Source organism: Manis javanica, chromosome 5 (assembly GCF_040802235.1).
Source record: "Manis javanica isolate MJ-LG chromosome 5, MJ_LKY, whole genome shotgun sequence".
Taxonomy (NCBI): Eukaryota; Metazoa; Chordata; class Mammalia; order Pholidota; family Manidae; genus Manis; species Manis javanica.
The window spans coordinates 39,463,006-39,479,944 of NC_133160.1; the positions used below are offsets into that span (position 1 = coordinate 39,463,006).

A 16,939-nucleotide genomic window follows, 5' to 3' on the forward strand; every position below is an offset into this window, starting at 1 on the left:
CAATCTTAGCCAGCATACTTCTTCAAGGCAAGGCTTCTGCCATGGAGCCATTCAGAAAAGGTCACTGGCTGTTGAGATTATTTGTTGAGAACTTTAAAGTTCTTAAAGAAGTGCCTAATAAGCATGCATTATTATTATTAGTAGTAGTATTTTGCTAATTTAACCGAAAGACTAAAAGCATTAAGTACAGTACCTGTAATTCCAAGACTATGCTAAATTAAGATTTGTTAATCATGCTAAGTAGGGGAAAGGAATTCAAATTTTAAATGCCACTACTGTTTTCAGTAGCACATGAGCTAATATTAAAGCAAATTCAATAGTGGATTTGTTCCTTTAACATTCACGCGTCAGGTGTTTTAAAGCATGTGGGTCTCTTTGGATTCCTCATGAAAACTGTCATGTTGGCATGTAGCTATAAAATGTGCTTTACTCAGAAACTGTAGTTAGTAAAGCTGTTTTTTACTAGTTCCATTGGCACAGGGGAATACTTTTAATAAATCGGCCTTGCTGGAAGATAGAGTACAGTGTTATTTTTAATAGGGAACTAGAGTATAAGTGCAGTGATTTAATGAAGTTACAAGTGGCAGCATCCAAAAACAATTTTTGATTTTTGTCAAACATTCAGTAAGGGAGTGATTTTTTTTCCTTCAAATTTTTTTGTAGCTGCCCCAATTGTATTGTTAAATCTATAACAGTGAATTCAGGATTGCACTTTTTTCTTTACAGTTCTCTCTGTTAGTACCTGATCAGTAAAAACTATGAACATTTAATTTAGGATATATGCAAATTTATCTATAAATAATTTAGTGACCTTTAAGGTGGAGATTTGTGTTTTGTTATTCTGTTGACAGGATAGGATATATAATTTCCAGTAAAGCATTTGGATTTCATAGCAAGCATAGGTAAAGAATAAACTTCTACCCTCTTAATGCTGTCTCTATTTGCTGATGTACAACATTTTCAAATTTATCTCAGGCGAAGTAATTAAAATGAATGTAGTGAAATTTTCTGTGCTCATGAAATGTCTAGTAACTGGAAAAATAGTCAATATAATCTCTTAGCTTTTGCCTTTTTTATAAACTCGTAGGTTTGTAGTGACTTTACGGGCCCATCCACCCCACTCCCTGACTTCTGATGGAACTCCAGCTGAATTACTTAAAACCTCTGAAGCAAGTTCAACTTGCTTCAGAAAGTGTTACTTATACTTAATGTTAATACATTTGTCATTGCTAAGTTAGTCCTAGAAAACAGCTATCCTCCATAAAAGGAAGTTAAAAGAGAAAGTATTGGGAAACATTTGAAAATGGCAAATGAATAATAAATGTCGTTTTCAGAGGCAGTGGAGATATTTGTTAGTAGAGTGAAGGAAGGAGCCCTATCTAGCAAACCTTTGGGAACACATTGCTGAATTCTCTTGACCATAACAGTGGTAACATATTTTGTTGAACATTGTACAATTTCCATGCACATCTCCTCATTTAATCCTCACAAGAACCCCGTGAGTGAGTGGTTTTATTATTTTACACGTAAGGAAACTCAGCTAAGAAGATTAAGTAGTTTGTTTTTAAGTACATACCTAGTAAGTGGTGGATCTGAGACTTCAAATCCTCTGATGCCAATTCCTACTAACAAACGGTTATTTTAAAAATATTAGTTTCTCAAAAACCACCTAAAAGAGTATCAGGACAATGGCAGCAGTGTATAAGTCTGAATGGTCACAAAAGCTCTTCTGAAATTTTCCATCTATGGAGTCAATAAATAAAGTAAGAATATTCTGAAAGACTGTTAGGGAATTAATTTATTCATGAAACATTGAAGTCTCTGAAGTCAAATGATACAAATGCTCAAGATACTGCTATTTTTTTTATTTGTAGCCAACGTTTATTTTTATGCCTAGAAAAATACATGGGGGTGCTTAGGACTAATGTGCTGGGCAATTTGCTACTTTAGTGATAGTAACATAATCCCGAAAAGCAAGCACGATTATTTTGTACTTTTTTTTGTTTTATTCAGCAATAAGACCATAATTTTTCATATTTAAGGAAGTATGAAAAATTTGTCGATTTTTAAAAGCTGAATACATGTAGCATCGGATCAAGGCACATACAAGACTGGCCAAAGGGCGTACAATGCACTTTGGTTTTTTGTTGGAAGAAAAATCATGGCAATGGAAAAGTGATGTGGTTTTTAAACATAGCTCACAATTCAGTAGGAAGCTAGAAAGAAATGTTACACTACAAGTTCATTATGTAGTATCTGGGAAACTGTGACAGTAATGGGCAGTATTCTTGATCATTGTGAAAGCAAATTGAACTTTTATGTACAGTGTTAAAACATTTCACATAAACCAGATCTAAATTTGATTTCTAGTATTTATTTTTCTTTTGAATTCTCACTTATTTAAAGTACTATACTACTTTCTCTGCATTGTTGAGGGGGACTGCTTATGGTTAATGTACCTTTTTTAATATGTATAGGATTTTTTTTTTTACATCTTTTTTGGTAAAAACATCATAAACACCAGAAATGGTGTTTTTAGAATTCACTTTTCAAAAATCAGGGTAGTATAGGCAAAACCAAAAGGTAATTCTGGTAATTGTCTTCATTACACTATGCAAGTCTAAACTTTCATATTTTCCTAGGTACACATTCCCCCCCTAACTTGGAAGCACACCTACATTACTGTTTTTGTGAAGTCCTTTATTCTTAAAGCTTTGTTAGCAATTTTTTTAACAACAGACTTCACACTCCTTTTATGCCAGCCAATGTATTCAGTTCAGAAGATAAGCTTACTTTCTTGAGGTCTAATTTGCTTAGAGTAAAAATGGAGATATGCTGCAAGTTTGATATTGCCCATTACTTCACATATTTTGATTTATTGAGTATCACTGGGATAACACAAATTTAATAATTGTAACATTACTTTATAACTGTTTTGAAATTTAATTTTTGTCATTCAGCCAGTTTTTTTTTACATTTTATTAATACCAAAGTGAAAAATGGCCTGTGCTTATACTACAAGGATCTCATGTGAACGCAGTCCTGATTGTTCAACACAGCAAGAATATTCACTTTCACAGTCAACAAGTCATCTTACTCAGTAGAACACAAAGTAAATGGTTTATAACTTCAATATTTGCAAGGAAAATACAGTACAAATTACTAAAAAATACTAAAATATAGAATTGTGTTCAGGTGTCTCCACTACATCAATCGCAGCAGTAACCTGAAATCTGAAACTTTTAATAAAAAGTTCTTAAATATAAATTATATGGCAAATGTACAGTACATTGCTTTTTTTCAGTCTCTTTTTCCAGTGTTTTGCAGTAGAACAGGGTTCCTACCATCACCTCCCTTAGGTCTAAAAAAAACCGAAACACAGTGTGTGGCATGACCTCCATCATCATGAGTGTGAGTGATCTGAGTCTGGAATCCCACTGTCTCTGTAGCTTCGGTTACTACTGCTTTCACTGTGATTGTTTTTGTACAGATTCATTCCATTAGGAGGAAATATGGTGTGTATTACAAATTCTTCCTTTGAGATTGGTTCATTGCTTATTGGTAACATCTGAAAAGAGGTCTCCCTGATTTCCAGGATGGAGTTGTCCTTCTTAGTGCCTGCTTCCGCATAGTCATCCTTCCTTCGCCTCCCTTTGCTGTATGCACAGTTCCTTGAAAAGAGTGATCCATTCCTATGAACATACCAGCACACCAAAGCAAGAAGGGCAATCGTCACCAGGGCCACAGCCCCACCAATGATGGCAGCCAGGGGTAAATTGGAGTTTTTGTAAGGTTCTTTCTCTTGCTCTCTATTAAGGGTGGTTGTAGGGTTGTACATTCGAAGGGGTGCAGTTTCAGTCTCAATACAAACAGGAGTTTCATCAAACAGGTAGAGATTACTGGTTTCCATAGGAACCATGCAGATGCGATAGGGTGAATCAGGCTCCAGGGCGGTGACCAAGTATTCACTTCGTTCCCCTGTTACAATTGTTTCTGTTATAGATCCAAATGCTGGGCTGTGGCCCAGTTTGAGCCAGCTGAGTCTTAAAGCAGTCATAGGTAGGATGAGTTTCCAAGAGATATGAATTGTGTCTGAGGTGACGGATTTCACAGTAATTATAATCGTTTTTCTTGCAGGACTCCCCGTGGTTCGTTGGTCCTTAGTGAGCTTGGGGTTCTTAATATCTGGGTGTTTGGTCACTGGAGCTGGCCACTGTCCTTGAGCAGGATATACCGTGTTGGGTACTGCGGTGGTTATAGGAATAGTGCTTACACCTGCACTGTCCTTACAGTCGAACAGTTCTGCATTGAGGTCCTTGATAGCCATCCCCCGAACTTTTTCTGGGGCCTGGCACATGAGCCCACGCACGTTGACCTTTACAGGTAGGGATTGTAACCAGTCACGTACCCATTTCATCTTGCACCCACAATACCAGGGATTGTTGCGAAGAATCAGTTGGGTTATATTGTCCAAATCATCAAAGATACCCTGAGGTAAATTACTTAGGTTATTATTGGACATATCAAGTCGATACAGCTGCCTTAGATAAGAAAAAGCATGTGGGGGCACCCAATTGATGTGGTTGTCTTGAAGATAAAGCTTCCTCAGGTTTGTGCCTGGAAGGTTTACTGGTGCAGCAGTCAGGGAATTCCTCACCAGTGACAGTTCTGTCAAGTTGACCAGGTTGAAGAAAACTTTCTCACCTAAACCGTGGTTGTTCAACAGGTTCCCATCCAAAACCAGGCGTTTCAGGCTAGTGAGACCTTGAAGAGATGGTGATGAAATAGTGGATATGCGATTATCATCCAAGCGTAGTTCTTCTATCGTCCTGGGCAAACCCCAGGGGATTGTGCTAAGGTGATTACGGGACAGGAAGAGCAGTCGGAGATAGTTGCTGTCTCGGAAAGCCCCCTCTTCAATGCTAACAGCAGAGACGGAGTTATCATCTAAATGTAATTCCTCCAGATAGGGGATTTTTGAAAGTGAATCATAAGTGATAGTCCTTATGTTATTTTCTTGCAAATGTAACTCTTTTACATACTTTGGTAGATTGGTAGGAAATTCATCTAAACTGTTGTGGTATAGGTATATTCTTTCTACTTTCAGCAAGTTTTTCAAATCCGAAGGAATCCCAGCATTATTTATTTGGTTGTTTTGAAGGTAGAGAGTTGTAGCATCCTCTGGTATTCCAGTTGGAATGGATGTCAGAAAGCGATCATTACAGTAAATGAAGCCTGCATCACAGCGGCACACAGATGGACAGGACTTAGCTGTGACTGACAAAGGTGCCATCTGAAGGAACAGCCCAACTTTAGTCCCGATGAGGAAGATGCTCCAGGCTGGGCTGATCATGGTCAGGAGTGTTGAGGTCTTTACACAAGGTAGCTTCAGAGCCCTAAGATGGAGTGAGTTAAAGAAAAAAGACAATTAGGCCAGTACTTAAAGTAACATTCAAAGTAGATCTGGAGACTCAAACTTCTATCATCATTTTTAATATTCTAATTGTTTTGCATGTTTAGGGTTTACTAGCTAAATAAACACAATCATATAATCGCTTTACCTTAAATGTTTCTGGTATTAAATTAAGAAGTATTAATTCCCAAATCCATTTGATTTTGGAATATTTTAATTAAAATAATTAAGGTTTATTGAATATTCTGCAGCATTTTCATAATACTTGTATCAGTTTGTAGCCAGGCACCGACCAAGCTAATCAAATTCCTAATTTTTCTTAATATTCATAATGAATTGACACATAAGGATGATTTGTGATATTTAAAGATAAAAATGTTATTGTCTTAAAAAACAAAATTTTATGTCTACTTTCATTAGGTAGACCATACAGGTATAGAAATGTGTAGCAAAAAATTTACTCTCTTCCTATTCAGGAACACTTATACACATCTTGAGATTCTGACTCACAGTAGCACCTATCGTTTGCTTTATTGATGTTATTTCTTTTTTCTTTGGTTATTATGCATTGTTAGATAGGTATTTATAGCAACAAAATCAGAAGGAATCTTTTTCATTTACTTTAGGAAAGGAAAGAACTACAAAGTTAATGCACCTAGCTCATCTAAGTGGCAAATTCCATTTCATGTTAAACTAGTTCTTTCTTTTGTCCCCATTTTGTTATGCTTTGCACTACATGGTTTAACATCTTTATGCACATTTTTCATTATATTCTATCCCATAACATGTTTTCACAATGCATTCATCTTTCTTTAAATTCTAATTTAGAATATGATTCAACTTTCCTCATGGCTGGAGAATTATAGATTTATACTGATCTATTGTGTAATATAATCTCTTCTGCACTTTTAGGTGTCAATCAGCCCTTATAATTGAAGGCATGAAAATATAAGACTTTAATATTTTTCCTACTTTATTGAACGATGTGAGTAAATTTTTGCATTAGTGAAAATCCAATGTGTATATATTATTTTCCTGGTGAGGGAGTGGGACTTAAAAACTCTTGTTTAGTCCTTGGAAATGTTCACTGTTTATTCAAGTAATCCTATGCCGCACACACCTCCAGATCTGGCTTGCTGTTGTCAGAGAACATTCCAGCTGCAGTTCAGCATGGTGGGCAAGCTCATTAAAGTGGGGACCAGAAACAATTCAGCTTCCTGTTACTATGTAGAACACATGGCTTCCTATGTTTTTTTTTATTTTCTTTCTTTCTGACAGTTTCTGTGTGAAGGTTCCTTTTGTGTAGCTTAATTCCCTTAGTGGAAATTGCACTCTTTGAAATTTTTATTGGCTCTTCTGTGCAATGTGGTCAGAGATAGTAACTTCAGATCCTCATGAAGAAAGCCATTCATGATGCTAAGGCCTATAGAGTAATGGGTTTTTCAGGCAGTTACCCCCCACCTTTATTCCCATCCAGGATTATCCAAGTATAAACTTTGTACAGTAGCTACATCCTGAGGTATGATTACCTGCTGTGAAATAGCTATTTCCAGCTTTTGCTTCTCGCTGCTTTCTCAGAATATCTGGTGCAGTCACGTTATGCAAGATTAGGTGTTCTTTTTTAAGAGGTAAAGAAAATTTAAATTCAAATATTCTTCATGGAAAAAAAGGAAACATACTAGATTTCCTTTATATTTCTCTTCCTTAAAATAAACTGGGTCTGAGCATCTCCTGTGAAGTAAAAGGTTTTAATGAGGTATTAATAATGAACTTCAACATACTAAAGAAATTACCTAGAGATTTAACTTCAATTATTTCTTTAAGTAATACATCTTTCATCATAGTAGTTAGTGAAAGGGGATAAGACGACCTCTTTGTTTTTACTTCCCATTTCACTATATAAAGTAGGAGCTAAGTTGAGATTTCACCAAACAAACAATTTCTACTGTTATCTGATTGTTGGTGTCACTTTGAATTAAACACAGAAGCAAAGAAAGCTTCATTCAAGAGGCAATAAGCCCCTTCCCTGGTTTTGAATTCAGATCAGGCCAATTTTTAAAAGTTCATTTTTAAATTTTAGACGTGGAATCTTTGAAAAGAAGAAAGCAACTACATGTCAAGGGGTGAGCAAATATACAACAAAGATTTTTGACAGAAATGTCATAGTAACTTTTTTAGACTTTTCTCAACATGGTTTTACAACGTAATACAATCTACAGTTTTACAAAGTTGAAAAGAGTTTGCTGTAGAAGCTTTTCTTTTGATATGCTCAATGTCCTGTTTAATTCTTCCTGCAGGCCTCATTTCTCCCAGTTGTATAATGTGTGGACACGATCACCTTCCACCTTAGAGTGTTTCTGAGGACTACTAAATGATCTTGAAATTCTAGTTACTCAGCTTTTCCTGGCCAAAAGTTTAGCATAGAAGCTCAAGTCATAATTAGTTTTTCAGGAAAATACAATTTTAATTTTCTTTGAGCAAACTGAACTTCAAAAATGTATATTTGGAAAAGAAAGCATGCTATTTCAATTTGTCTCCATGTAATGACCATTAGGAAAGCATATCAAAACCCAAGAAGGCATTTCTTACTAGGTTCAAACATGAACATGTCAATTTCCAGTAAGTTTATTTTTCCTTTCTGGAAGATTTAAGGTTTGACCTAACAGACCTGTGATTTTGATGATGCCTCCTTGTCCATTAGCTAATATGCATGAAGATTTTTGGGGTGTGGGTGGAGGAGGTGGGTAGGATCTATATCTGTTATGCAGGGTTACTCAATTCAGGGGGTTTCTGTGCGTGTAGGAAACTTTAGAGTATCACGGAAATATCTGACCCCAAAATTAAGGACTAAAGTAGCAATTTGCTTCTCCCCCTGTAATTACCTATTACCTAGCATCCAACAAGGACAGCATCTGTTCCAGAATTTAGACACTGCTTAAAGTGAATGTTAAACAAGGCCAAAATTTGTATTTCTGGTACTCTTTGAAATTTCAGTTTCTTTTAGTTTGCAAACCAGAGACCAACAGTATCACAGACTGTATTAACAGAAGGAAGCTTTATACAAAATTGCAGATATATTTAATATATTATTTAGGCAGCTGGAAACAAAAATAGCAGTTAGCAGATGGATAAAGTAGTCTCTAGTGGATATTGCAAAGTGCCCACGGAGGAAAGTTTATATGATTTATTGTTTAATGTGAGGTTTTACTGTGATACCTTTAGGGCTTTGCTCATTATTGTTGAATTTCAATAGTGTATGTTCTTCAAAACTGTTGCTTTCTTGGTATGTGAAAATGGAAACAAGCCGTTAAAATTATAATTACAAAGTTACTTTAAAAAGTATCTGCTGTATATGTTTTCTAAGCTTGACAATTATTAAATATATACAATAATTTGGTTCATAAACTTATAAAATGATTACTTTTGTTAAATTGCATTAGAGACTAATTAAAAACTGTTATAAAAATCACAGATGAGAAACTGCTTAAAATGTTACCAATAATCAGGCATTTCTCATACTCCAGGACACAGTCTAAAGTTGAAAAGATGAATCCAATGAATATGGATTTAAAAATTCTTGACTCTTTTTCCAAGTCAGGTTAGCCTAAGATATGTCCAAGGAGATGATCGTAATGTAACCAGAAATAAAGCTTGTATCTTAACTATAAATATTTCACCAAATCAAGTTCTAGGACTATGTGTTTATTTTCACATACTTAACCCAGAAAAGGAAAACAATATTCTAAATTGATTTGAGAAGAAGAAAAATTAATTTGTTTATTTTTCTCATTTTACATTTGTGAAACTGCTTCCTTTCTGTTTGATATCCAAACACGGCCATTGATACAGTAGTGGTGTTGATACAGTAGTGGTGATAATGTGGGGTTAATAGAACGTCTTAAATCTCATTAAATTCTTGTAAAATGTCATTCTTTTTTCCCCAAATTGCATTAAAACAAAATGCAAAAACATAAAGCAGGTTTCTTTGGAGAGAAAGATACTTTCAGAAATGAAGATTACTTCAGAAGTACCCACTCACTTAAGGTCGAAACAGTTCTATTTATGTTTGATTTGTATTTTTTATCTTATATTTTGTATCTTCTCCTTCCCTTTTATATTTGGAATTATAGTGCTACACAGTTTTGTTGTTTTGCATATTAAAGGCTGCAATTATCTTTTCACCTAAAATAAGTGATCCTGCCCATGTTCAGACTTTCCTTTTTCTAGCTGGCTGTAGACATTCACATAGAGACACTGGAGTTGAATGTGAATGATGAAAGGAAAAATGACCCCCACTGGTGTGGACACTGTAGCCAGGTTTCCACAACATCAACTTCAGAGCTTTTTTTCTGCTTAGGCTTGAAAGAGTACATTACTTCTGAACAAAAAAGGTCATCTTTTAGAAAAATATTGTTAATAGGGTAACTGGGGAAAACATAAATACAGTACTGTTTACCTAAAGCAATGTTATTATTTTTTAATGGAATCATTACTTAAGTACATAGCACTTAAAACTGTAGCAAAAAGAAGAAACATAATTACCTGACTGGTAAATCAAATTTTTAATAGGGGTCTTTATATTTAGTTTCCTATTATAAGCAAAAATTGTATGAGTTTTTGTTATGCATTTATAATGTAATCATCAAGTCTGGGAAAAGCCTACCATTTATTTCTATGACATACCTAAGAAAGTATGTAAATGGATAAGGATGCTATCATTTTAAGATGAAAAAATAATATAATTTAAGAATCTGTATCTGAATAGAAGACTTGTATTTAAATAAAATTAAGAACTTGAGGCTATCTACATGATTATGTGAATCCTCTGCTACTACAGTATTCTGGAGGTGGGAATGTTTGAGATGAGAAGGTATTTTTCATGTTTTGATCATTTAGGCTAAGATAATATTGCATGCTGTTAGTGATAATTTCCTAAATCCTTTATTTGCTACCTTTGATTTAAATTAATTTTGGTTTGAGATCATTGCTCATTTAAAAAATCTTCAGTCAAGTACAGAGTTTTGAGATTTTAGTTTCTTTTTAATGACTGGCCTCATAGTGATTTCTTAATGCTGGAGACTTTTAGAAATAGTAAACCTGAAAGTATAATGGCATGTAGAACTTCTAATCCAAATTAATTGCATTTATTATTTTGAGTAAAACCTTGAGATTGAAGAAAACACATATTTAATCGAATTTATTCAAGTCTGTCATTTCTAGGTAAAGTAGAATTTGTACATTATAATGTAGAGCATTAGGAGAGTTATTAATTTTTGAATGCTTAAATTGCTGCTAGAAAGCACAAGATAATCAACCTGTGAAGACTAAGTCTTTATGATGACAAATGGTATTAAAATAAATCACATGTATGGCTAAACTGAAAAACTGGAGTACATCAGTTTAGTTTATAGTGACAGCAAAATGCTTTCGAAGCAGCCTGTCTGGTAGTTAAATTTTCCACGATCATCAGATTTCAGGAAAGTTCCAATTCTTTTGTTTAATGCCAGGCAAGCAGAAGGACCTCTAACTCTCCTCTTGAGAGTCATGAAGTCTGAAGGGTTTGCTGAGAGGCAGAGACGCAAGTGTGCCTTTTCATACTTGGTTTTATCCAGACTATTTTCTAGCCTGAAGAAGGTTTTGTTTCGTTTAAGCAAAATAGGGGATAAAAGTTCCAAAGCAAAGGGTTCTTATTTTCTCCTTTTATGTTGCTGGTTCTTTTCTCTAACAGGTTTGTGATAAATGAATATAATTCTGCTTCATTTGTTTTAGCTTTCAAAGTTAAATAGAGAACTCTTTAAACAAAAGGCAAACTGGGATGTTTTCTTTCATCACAGGGAATGCTGCTTCCTTTTATGATATTTAAAACCAGACTAAAATGAATTAGAGAACCATGACTTGTAAGAATGAATAAGGTATTAATTAGAGGGTGGTAAAGGTGAGCAGTAGAGAGCTTAGGCCAGGGTACATGCTTTAAGTTTGCATTGACTTTTGAGCAATTTCAATTACAAGTAATTTGTTAAACTACAAACATTTTCCCATTAAATTTGAAATTCCTTTTTCAGGGTTATGTTTCAAGCTCTGAGTGTTTCAGAGGTTGATGTGCTCTAAATTTCTTATATTCAAGTTTTCATACACAAATACAACAGATATTTGGGTCTTCTGTGTGCCAAGCACTGTGCTCTTCGGTGAGAACACCCAAAATCATGAAACATCTCATGTAAGAGTAGGGTATTACTGATTTAGAATAAATGAAGAAGAAAAAAATCAAGAGCACATAAACTCATCAATCCAGAGTCCAGTGACATACTTTAAAAATGGTGTTTAACCAAATGTGGTCTGTGGGTTTTCTTTTCAAAGTTGCCACGGTAACTTGTGCACATGAAAAGTGAAAGAATAAAGAACAAAAGCTGTCATTGTCTCATCAAGTGAGACCAATTTCTCCCTCCTCTCATTTAGGCAGACTAATACCTTGAGAGATCTTTTTTATATGTTTCTGACGCTTGATTTGGGGCTAGGAAAGAGATTATGCCAATGCCAAACAAATGCAACTAGCTGCTGCTTTAATTTATTTCATTGCTTTTTACTTAAAATCTGTTTTCTCTGGAGCTCTTGTTAATAGACAAAACCAAGTCCTGAAACACGCTCTTCTATGCAATCTAAGCATGGCATGGCTTTCAAAACTGTTAGTGTGATGTTTTATTACAGAATTTAGTGATGTTAATCTGCATTCTGAAACTCAAAAATGCCTTCTGAAATGTGTATTCCTATTTTGGTTCCTAAGAAGGAGAGACTTTCCAGAAGATTTCAACAAACCACCTCTTCATTGGAATTGGTTTGTTGATTTATAAGTTTTTGATATCATGGAATGTTAGAAGGAGTCGGAAAAGAGCCCTTCTTATGCTCTCAAGGGAAAAATGCATTTTTGAGAATTAATATTGCCGAGAGATTTACTGTAGAGCTTTAGCCCGCTGGGGGGTGGTACACGCCACCAGAACACCGCTTTCATAAGCCGCAAGTCAGATGTTGGCTGCTGCCGGCCAGTTTTTCTCTGGTTTAATTACAACAAAGACTCCCGTTGAGAAGAACAGTGAAGGCCTCTAAGGCAAAAGGTGGGGGGAGGGGGCGGGAGGGCAGAGGGGGAATGAGGGGAAAAGGAGGGAAGAAATCACAGCCTTTGAAAAATTTACTGAATCTTATAGCCCTCATTGACTTCATTTACGGTGCTTGTCATTTGATTTTCAACAATTCTTTATGATGCTATTAAAATAAACTGGCTGAATAAAAGAATATTTAAGGGAGCTTATTCAGTATTTTTAAGTTAGTTCTACATTTTGCTTTTAATCACATTCTTTGTTAAGTAGCCCACCCACATTAGAAAAAACGGGGGAAAGTTAAGAGACACTGAAAGGGCAGTTTTAAACCAATTTTTTAAAAATGATTAGATTTAATTAATATGGGTATGAACACTGTCCAGTCAAAAATAAAAAGCAGAAAGAAGAAACATTCATGTAATGTTAATACAGGGCAAGTTCTCCGCTACTTATTTTTGTAGGGTTTTGAATTGTTCCAAATAATCCAGAAAGAAGAGGAGGCCTTAGGGTGTGTGGCCAAGAAAAGCACAGACACATCTCTCTGCAGTGCACTTGCACATTTAAAGCTGATAATTGTATTTTTCATCTGGAGACACTGGATGTTCATTAGTTTTGGTGTCCCTAAGCAGGAGATGCTGAACATAATTGGAGTTTCTATTTGATTGGGCAATACAGTCTAGAGAAGAAACTGGGGTAAAGATAATTAATAGCTTGGTAACAAAGTCTGACAGCCACAAGATTTCAACCAAATTTATTTCACGCTGCTTCATTTAGCTCTGGAAAAGTTTTGATGGAATTAGAGGCTCTTTAATTAACACTTGAAAGCAAAAGAAACATACCTATTATTTTGCTGCCAAATTCAGTTATGGCAAATTTTCTTACATTTTTCTTTTTGTAAAAACTTTATTGCTGCCTGATTATGTATTTCATAAATATTAATGTTTAGGAAGTGTTTAATTGGGCATAGTGAACGTAACGATAATTGATTAGAGGGGGTGGGGGCAGAGAAATAAAAAGCCCAATTAATAACTGATGGTTAGTACTAAAAAAGATGCAGTATTAATGAATTATGTTTATTCATTCAGAAATACCTTTGCTGATCCTTGGACTTAATGTGTTTTGGCAGTACTCTATTGAAAAAAATTAGGTGTCTATGTGTAGACACACATATTTGCAAATTAGGTGGTATATCTCTGATCTAATCTTATAGATTAAAACTTGGTATATTATTAATATTGGTTATAGTGATAATATTTTTTGGAACTTTAAAGGATTAATTTATTTTTTTACTCATTTCAAAAGAGATGAGTATCAGTCATCTGTCATTTACGGGCAGGCATAAGTGGTCCTATCTGGAAATGGACAAATTCATTCTTTATGTTTATGCTGATCAGGATATTCTTATGTAGTTAGGGATAAATGAAACATTTTTATAGTGGCTTTATTTGCATTGTTTCCTGCTAATGAAATAATAACATATATATGCATTTTAGAGCAGATAAAGAAAATTCAAAATAGCTAATTGTTAAAAACCATTAGAGAATATGATTCCGTAACTGGCAATTATCAGGGCTTTTTTTTCTTTTTTAGTTCTAAATTAAATAACAAATTAATTAAAAATCAACCTCCCCGAAAGATGTTGAGAAAATATAGGCCTGTTGCACTCTTTACTTCTATGCAACCATTTTGTTTCAGACCTAATTCACTGAAAAAAAAACTGTTTTTGAGATGACACATGTAACTATTTTTGAAAGCTTTGTTGTAATAAAAGCATTTTTTATAAGATTTTCCAATTGTAAGTTGCAAATGAATGGATACCCTGCATATCCTACTGGATGAGGGCTTTACTGATTTTTGTTCCCCCTGCCACTTTTAACTTGCTGCATACATCAGATGGCACAGCTTCCAGGCTGAGCTTTGTTAGTTTTTCTGAGTAGGCTCTGTCCATTACTATGCTAGTCACATACTACATTTGCCCAAGCACTGAATTTGGGCGTTCTACTGGAGAGGGGATATGGTTTGGAAGAGAGTAGCCCGCTCCTCTGACTTGAATTCACTAGTTGAGATCTGCCAGCCCGAAATGCTTAGAGCAGCTCTGGCAGGATAGTAGTGCAAGCTTTAAAATCTAGGTGTAGCTGTTAATCCTTACAGAGGCACGCAAGTCTCCAGAAGGAGCTTGGTTCGCTGTGAGCAGGATGTATGCTTTTCATGTACTGCGTACTTATGGGCTGGGGGGTTATTGATTTTCTTCCACTGTGGTAAAAACAGCAATTGGTGATCATACTGCACATACAGTATACGCCAAGTTAGCAAGACCTTTGGCGTTCCTCCCCGTGAAAAAATCTGCCTCGTATTCTTTAATCTGTATCATTTAAGTTTACAATATAATGGTTTCCATAAAGCTCTTTTCAAACAGCAACTACATGAGACAGAATATAGCCATTTACTTATATTTTTCAATGAAAGAAGGTTTTAAGAAACTTCTTGCGTTTGGCTATATAGTCAAATTTCTCCTTGCCGGCTTGCACGCACATATATTGCTCGTACTGGTGATAGAGCAAACATTTATATTTGGATGCCTCATACTACGAAGTCATTTCTTTCCAGAGAGTAAATCCAAGCAAACTTTCTGGGACAATCATAAGGAAAAACATGGGAAACACTTACCAGGAAGACGAGAAAAAACAATCCCATGTATGCTGCCGCTGTAGCTGTAATTCCACTGACTGTGAACTGGAGTAATGACCCTCCTCCCTCTCCCAAGCTCGCGTCCAGTCCACACAAAGCCAACGGCAGCTGCAGGCTGAGCTCGTCCTGCTTCGGATCACTCCTACACTGATCAGGGAGCGACGGAGAGCCTTCCACTTTACTGCACACAGCCCACCTCCAAGTCTGAAGTTAAAGCTTCACCTCGCAGTGGCTGAAGAAGGGGTGATGTCATAGATGGGCAGGACTTAGCCAAGCTGTTCGGTGAGGTAACTGGATAATCAGACCGATGAGTTTTGCAAACGCTAGAGGGAGTGAGAGAAGCCAGAATGCAGCGCTCAGCCTGCCAAAGCCAGAATGCCATTTGGTTTGCAGGCAGCCCTTTCGAACCGCAACATTTCATGAAGGTCCCTACACGAGGTAGTGGTAGCAAGTTCATAAAACATACAGGATGTTAGAAGGATATTTGTAGATTTACAATAGAAACACACAGGTTCTTTCAGTTTTTAAGCCATCTGTATTTTTTAAAAAGTTAATCGCACTAAGTTTTCCACTAAGTGAATTTTCACTTTTTAATATTGCTGGGAAAAATTTTGCTTTTATAGTTACCTGGAAGGCAGTTTGCTTATATCCTATGTAATCAGTTTTGTCTCCAGGCAAACCTTAAACACAAAACTAATATATTTGTCTTCTTAGACATTCACAACATTCTCCTTTGTGCATTTTTAAAGTTTCTGTGACTATTTGCTTCTAAAGGAGGCCAGCTAATTGTCTTTCCCAGGAGCATTTGATTATGCTCTCTTCATTAGTTTCATTTAGTTTATCTATATACATGCTTCTTTGATAGCAGTTTGACCTAAGTTCCTTCCCAAGAATGGATGATATCAAAGTAGAAGGTGAACCCTTGAGAAGAGATATACTGTATTGACCCCTATTGTTCTATGATTGCACTTTTGCTGGCCTCTGAAGGCAGACCTATTATCCAGGAGTTTTAGAATTCTAATGTCTGTTGAAAAGACAATTTCTTAGAAATGTTAGGTAGCACAAATTAAACTGAGATGCAGCTGCTGAATTTTTAGAGGAAAGGGAAGTGGGAATAACAATCTCTCAGTATAAAGGATGAATTTTTTTCTTCTGTTACTGCAAAACAAACATAAGGATTAAATTATTTTATTAATTAATTCTTTCTAGAAGCCACTTTCAGATGGGAGTTGGTTATATTTAAAGAGGACTTTTTGCCTGATCAAATTCCTATGGGCTTATATTCTATGTAATCAGTTTTGTCTCCAGGCAAACTTTAAAAACAAAAAGAAAGATAAATTGACAGTTTTGGCTACAGGTATATAAAATAAATTGTGCTGGCCTGGGAGTTAAGAATTCTGGTTTCTATTCCCTAGGCTGCCATTTGTTATATGACTTCATATTATCTGCTCTGGGCTTTGGTTTCATCACATGGTAAGTAAAGCAGCAGGAATTTATTAATGCCAATTATGTACTGTTGCCTTTTTTTTTTTTAAAGATGTGAATTAAAATGTAGGAAGCAAGAGATTGTGAAAAACATAGTCTGTACTAAAGATATTGACTCTGGAGACAAACTCTTAAGACAGCCCCTATTATCCTACCCTGTTCAAAGTATATACTGTTTTACTGCTTCTACTTTTTTTTCCCCTTCCTGCTCTCATCAGCTGCCTGAAATTCTGCCAGTTGGAGGTGAATTTATAATAATATA

General features: G+C 35.4%; 2 protein-coding genes across 5 annotated transcripts in view; one reads left to right on the forward strand and one right to left on the reverse strand.

Moving 5' to 3' along the window:
• Positions 1-16,939, forward strand: part of MACROD2 (mono-ADP ribosylhydrolase 2) — a 1,939,939-nt gene that overhangs the window by 346,957 nt on the left and 1,576,043 nt on the right. The gene's annotated exons all lie outside the window — the stretch shown is intronic.
• FLRT3 (fibronectin leucine rich transmembrane protein 3) lies at positions 1,845-15,615 on the reverse strand. Of its 2 annotated transcripts, XM_017678918.3 has the most exons (3): positions 15,172-15,615; positions 6,943-7,144; positions 1,845-5,396 (listed from the first exon to the last, which is right to left on the reverse strand). In XM_017678918.3, the coding sequence occupies exon 3, from the start codon at positions 5,351-5,353 to the stop codon at positions 3,404-3,406; it is 1,950 nt and encodes a 649-aa protein (XP_017534407.1). In that variant the 5' UTR covers positions 5,354-5,396; positions 6,943-7,144; positions 15,172-15,615; the 3' UTR covers positions 1,845-3,403. The 2 variants fall into 2 exon arrangements, with proteins under 2 accessions (XP_017534407.1, XP_017534406.1); XM_017678917.3 differs by lacking the exon at positions 6,943-7,144 and having other exon boundaries at positions 15,172-15,613.

What these genes read in the sequence shown, in the direction of transcription:
- FLRT3 (XM_017678918.3), bottom strand. Translation starts at nt 5,353, where the DNA reads ATGATCAGCCCAGCCTGGAGCATCTTCCTCATCGGGACTAAAGTTGGG.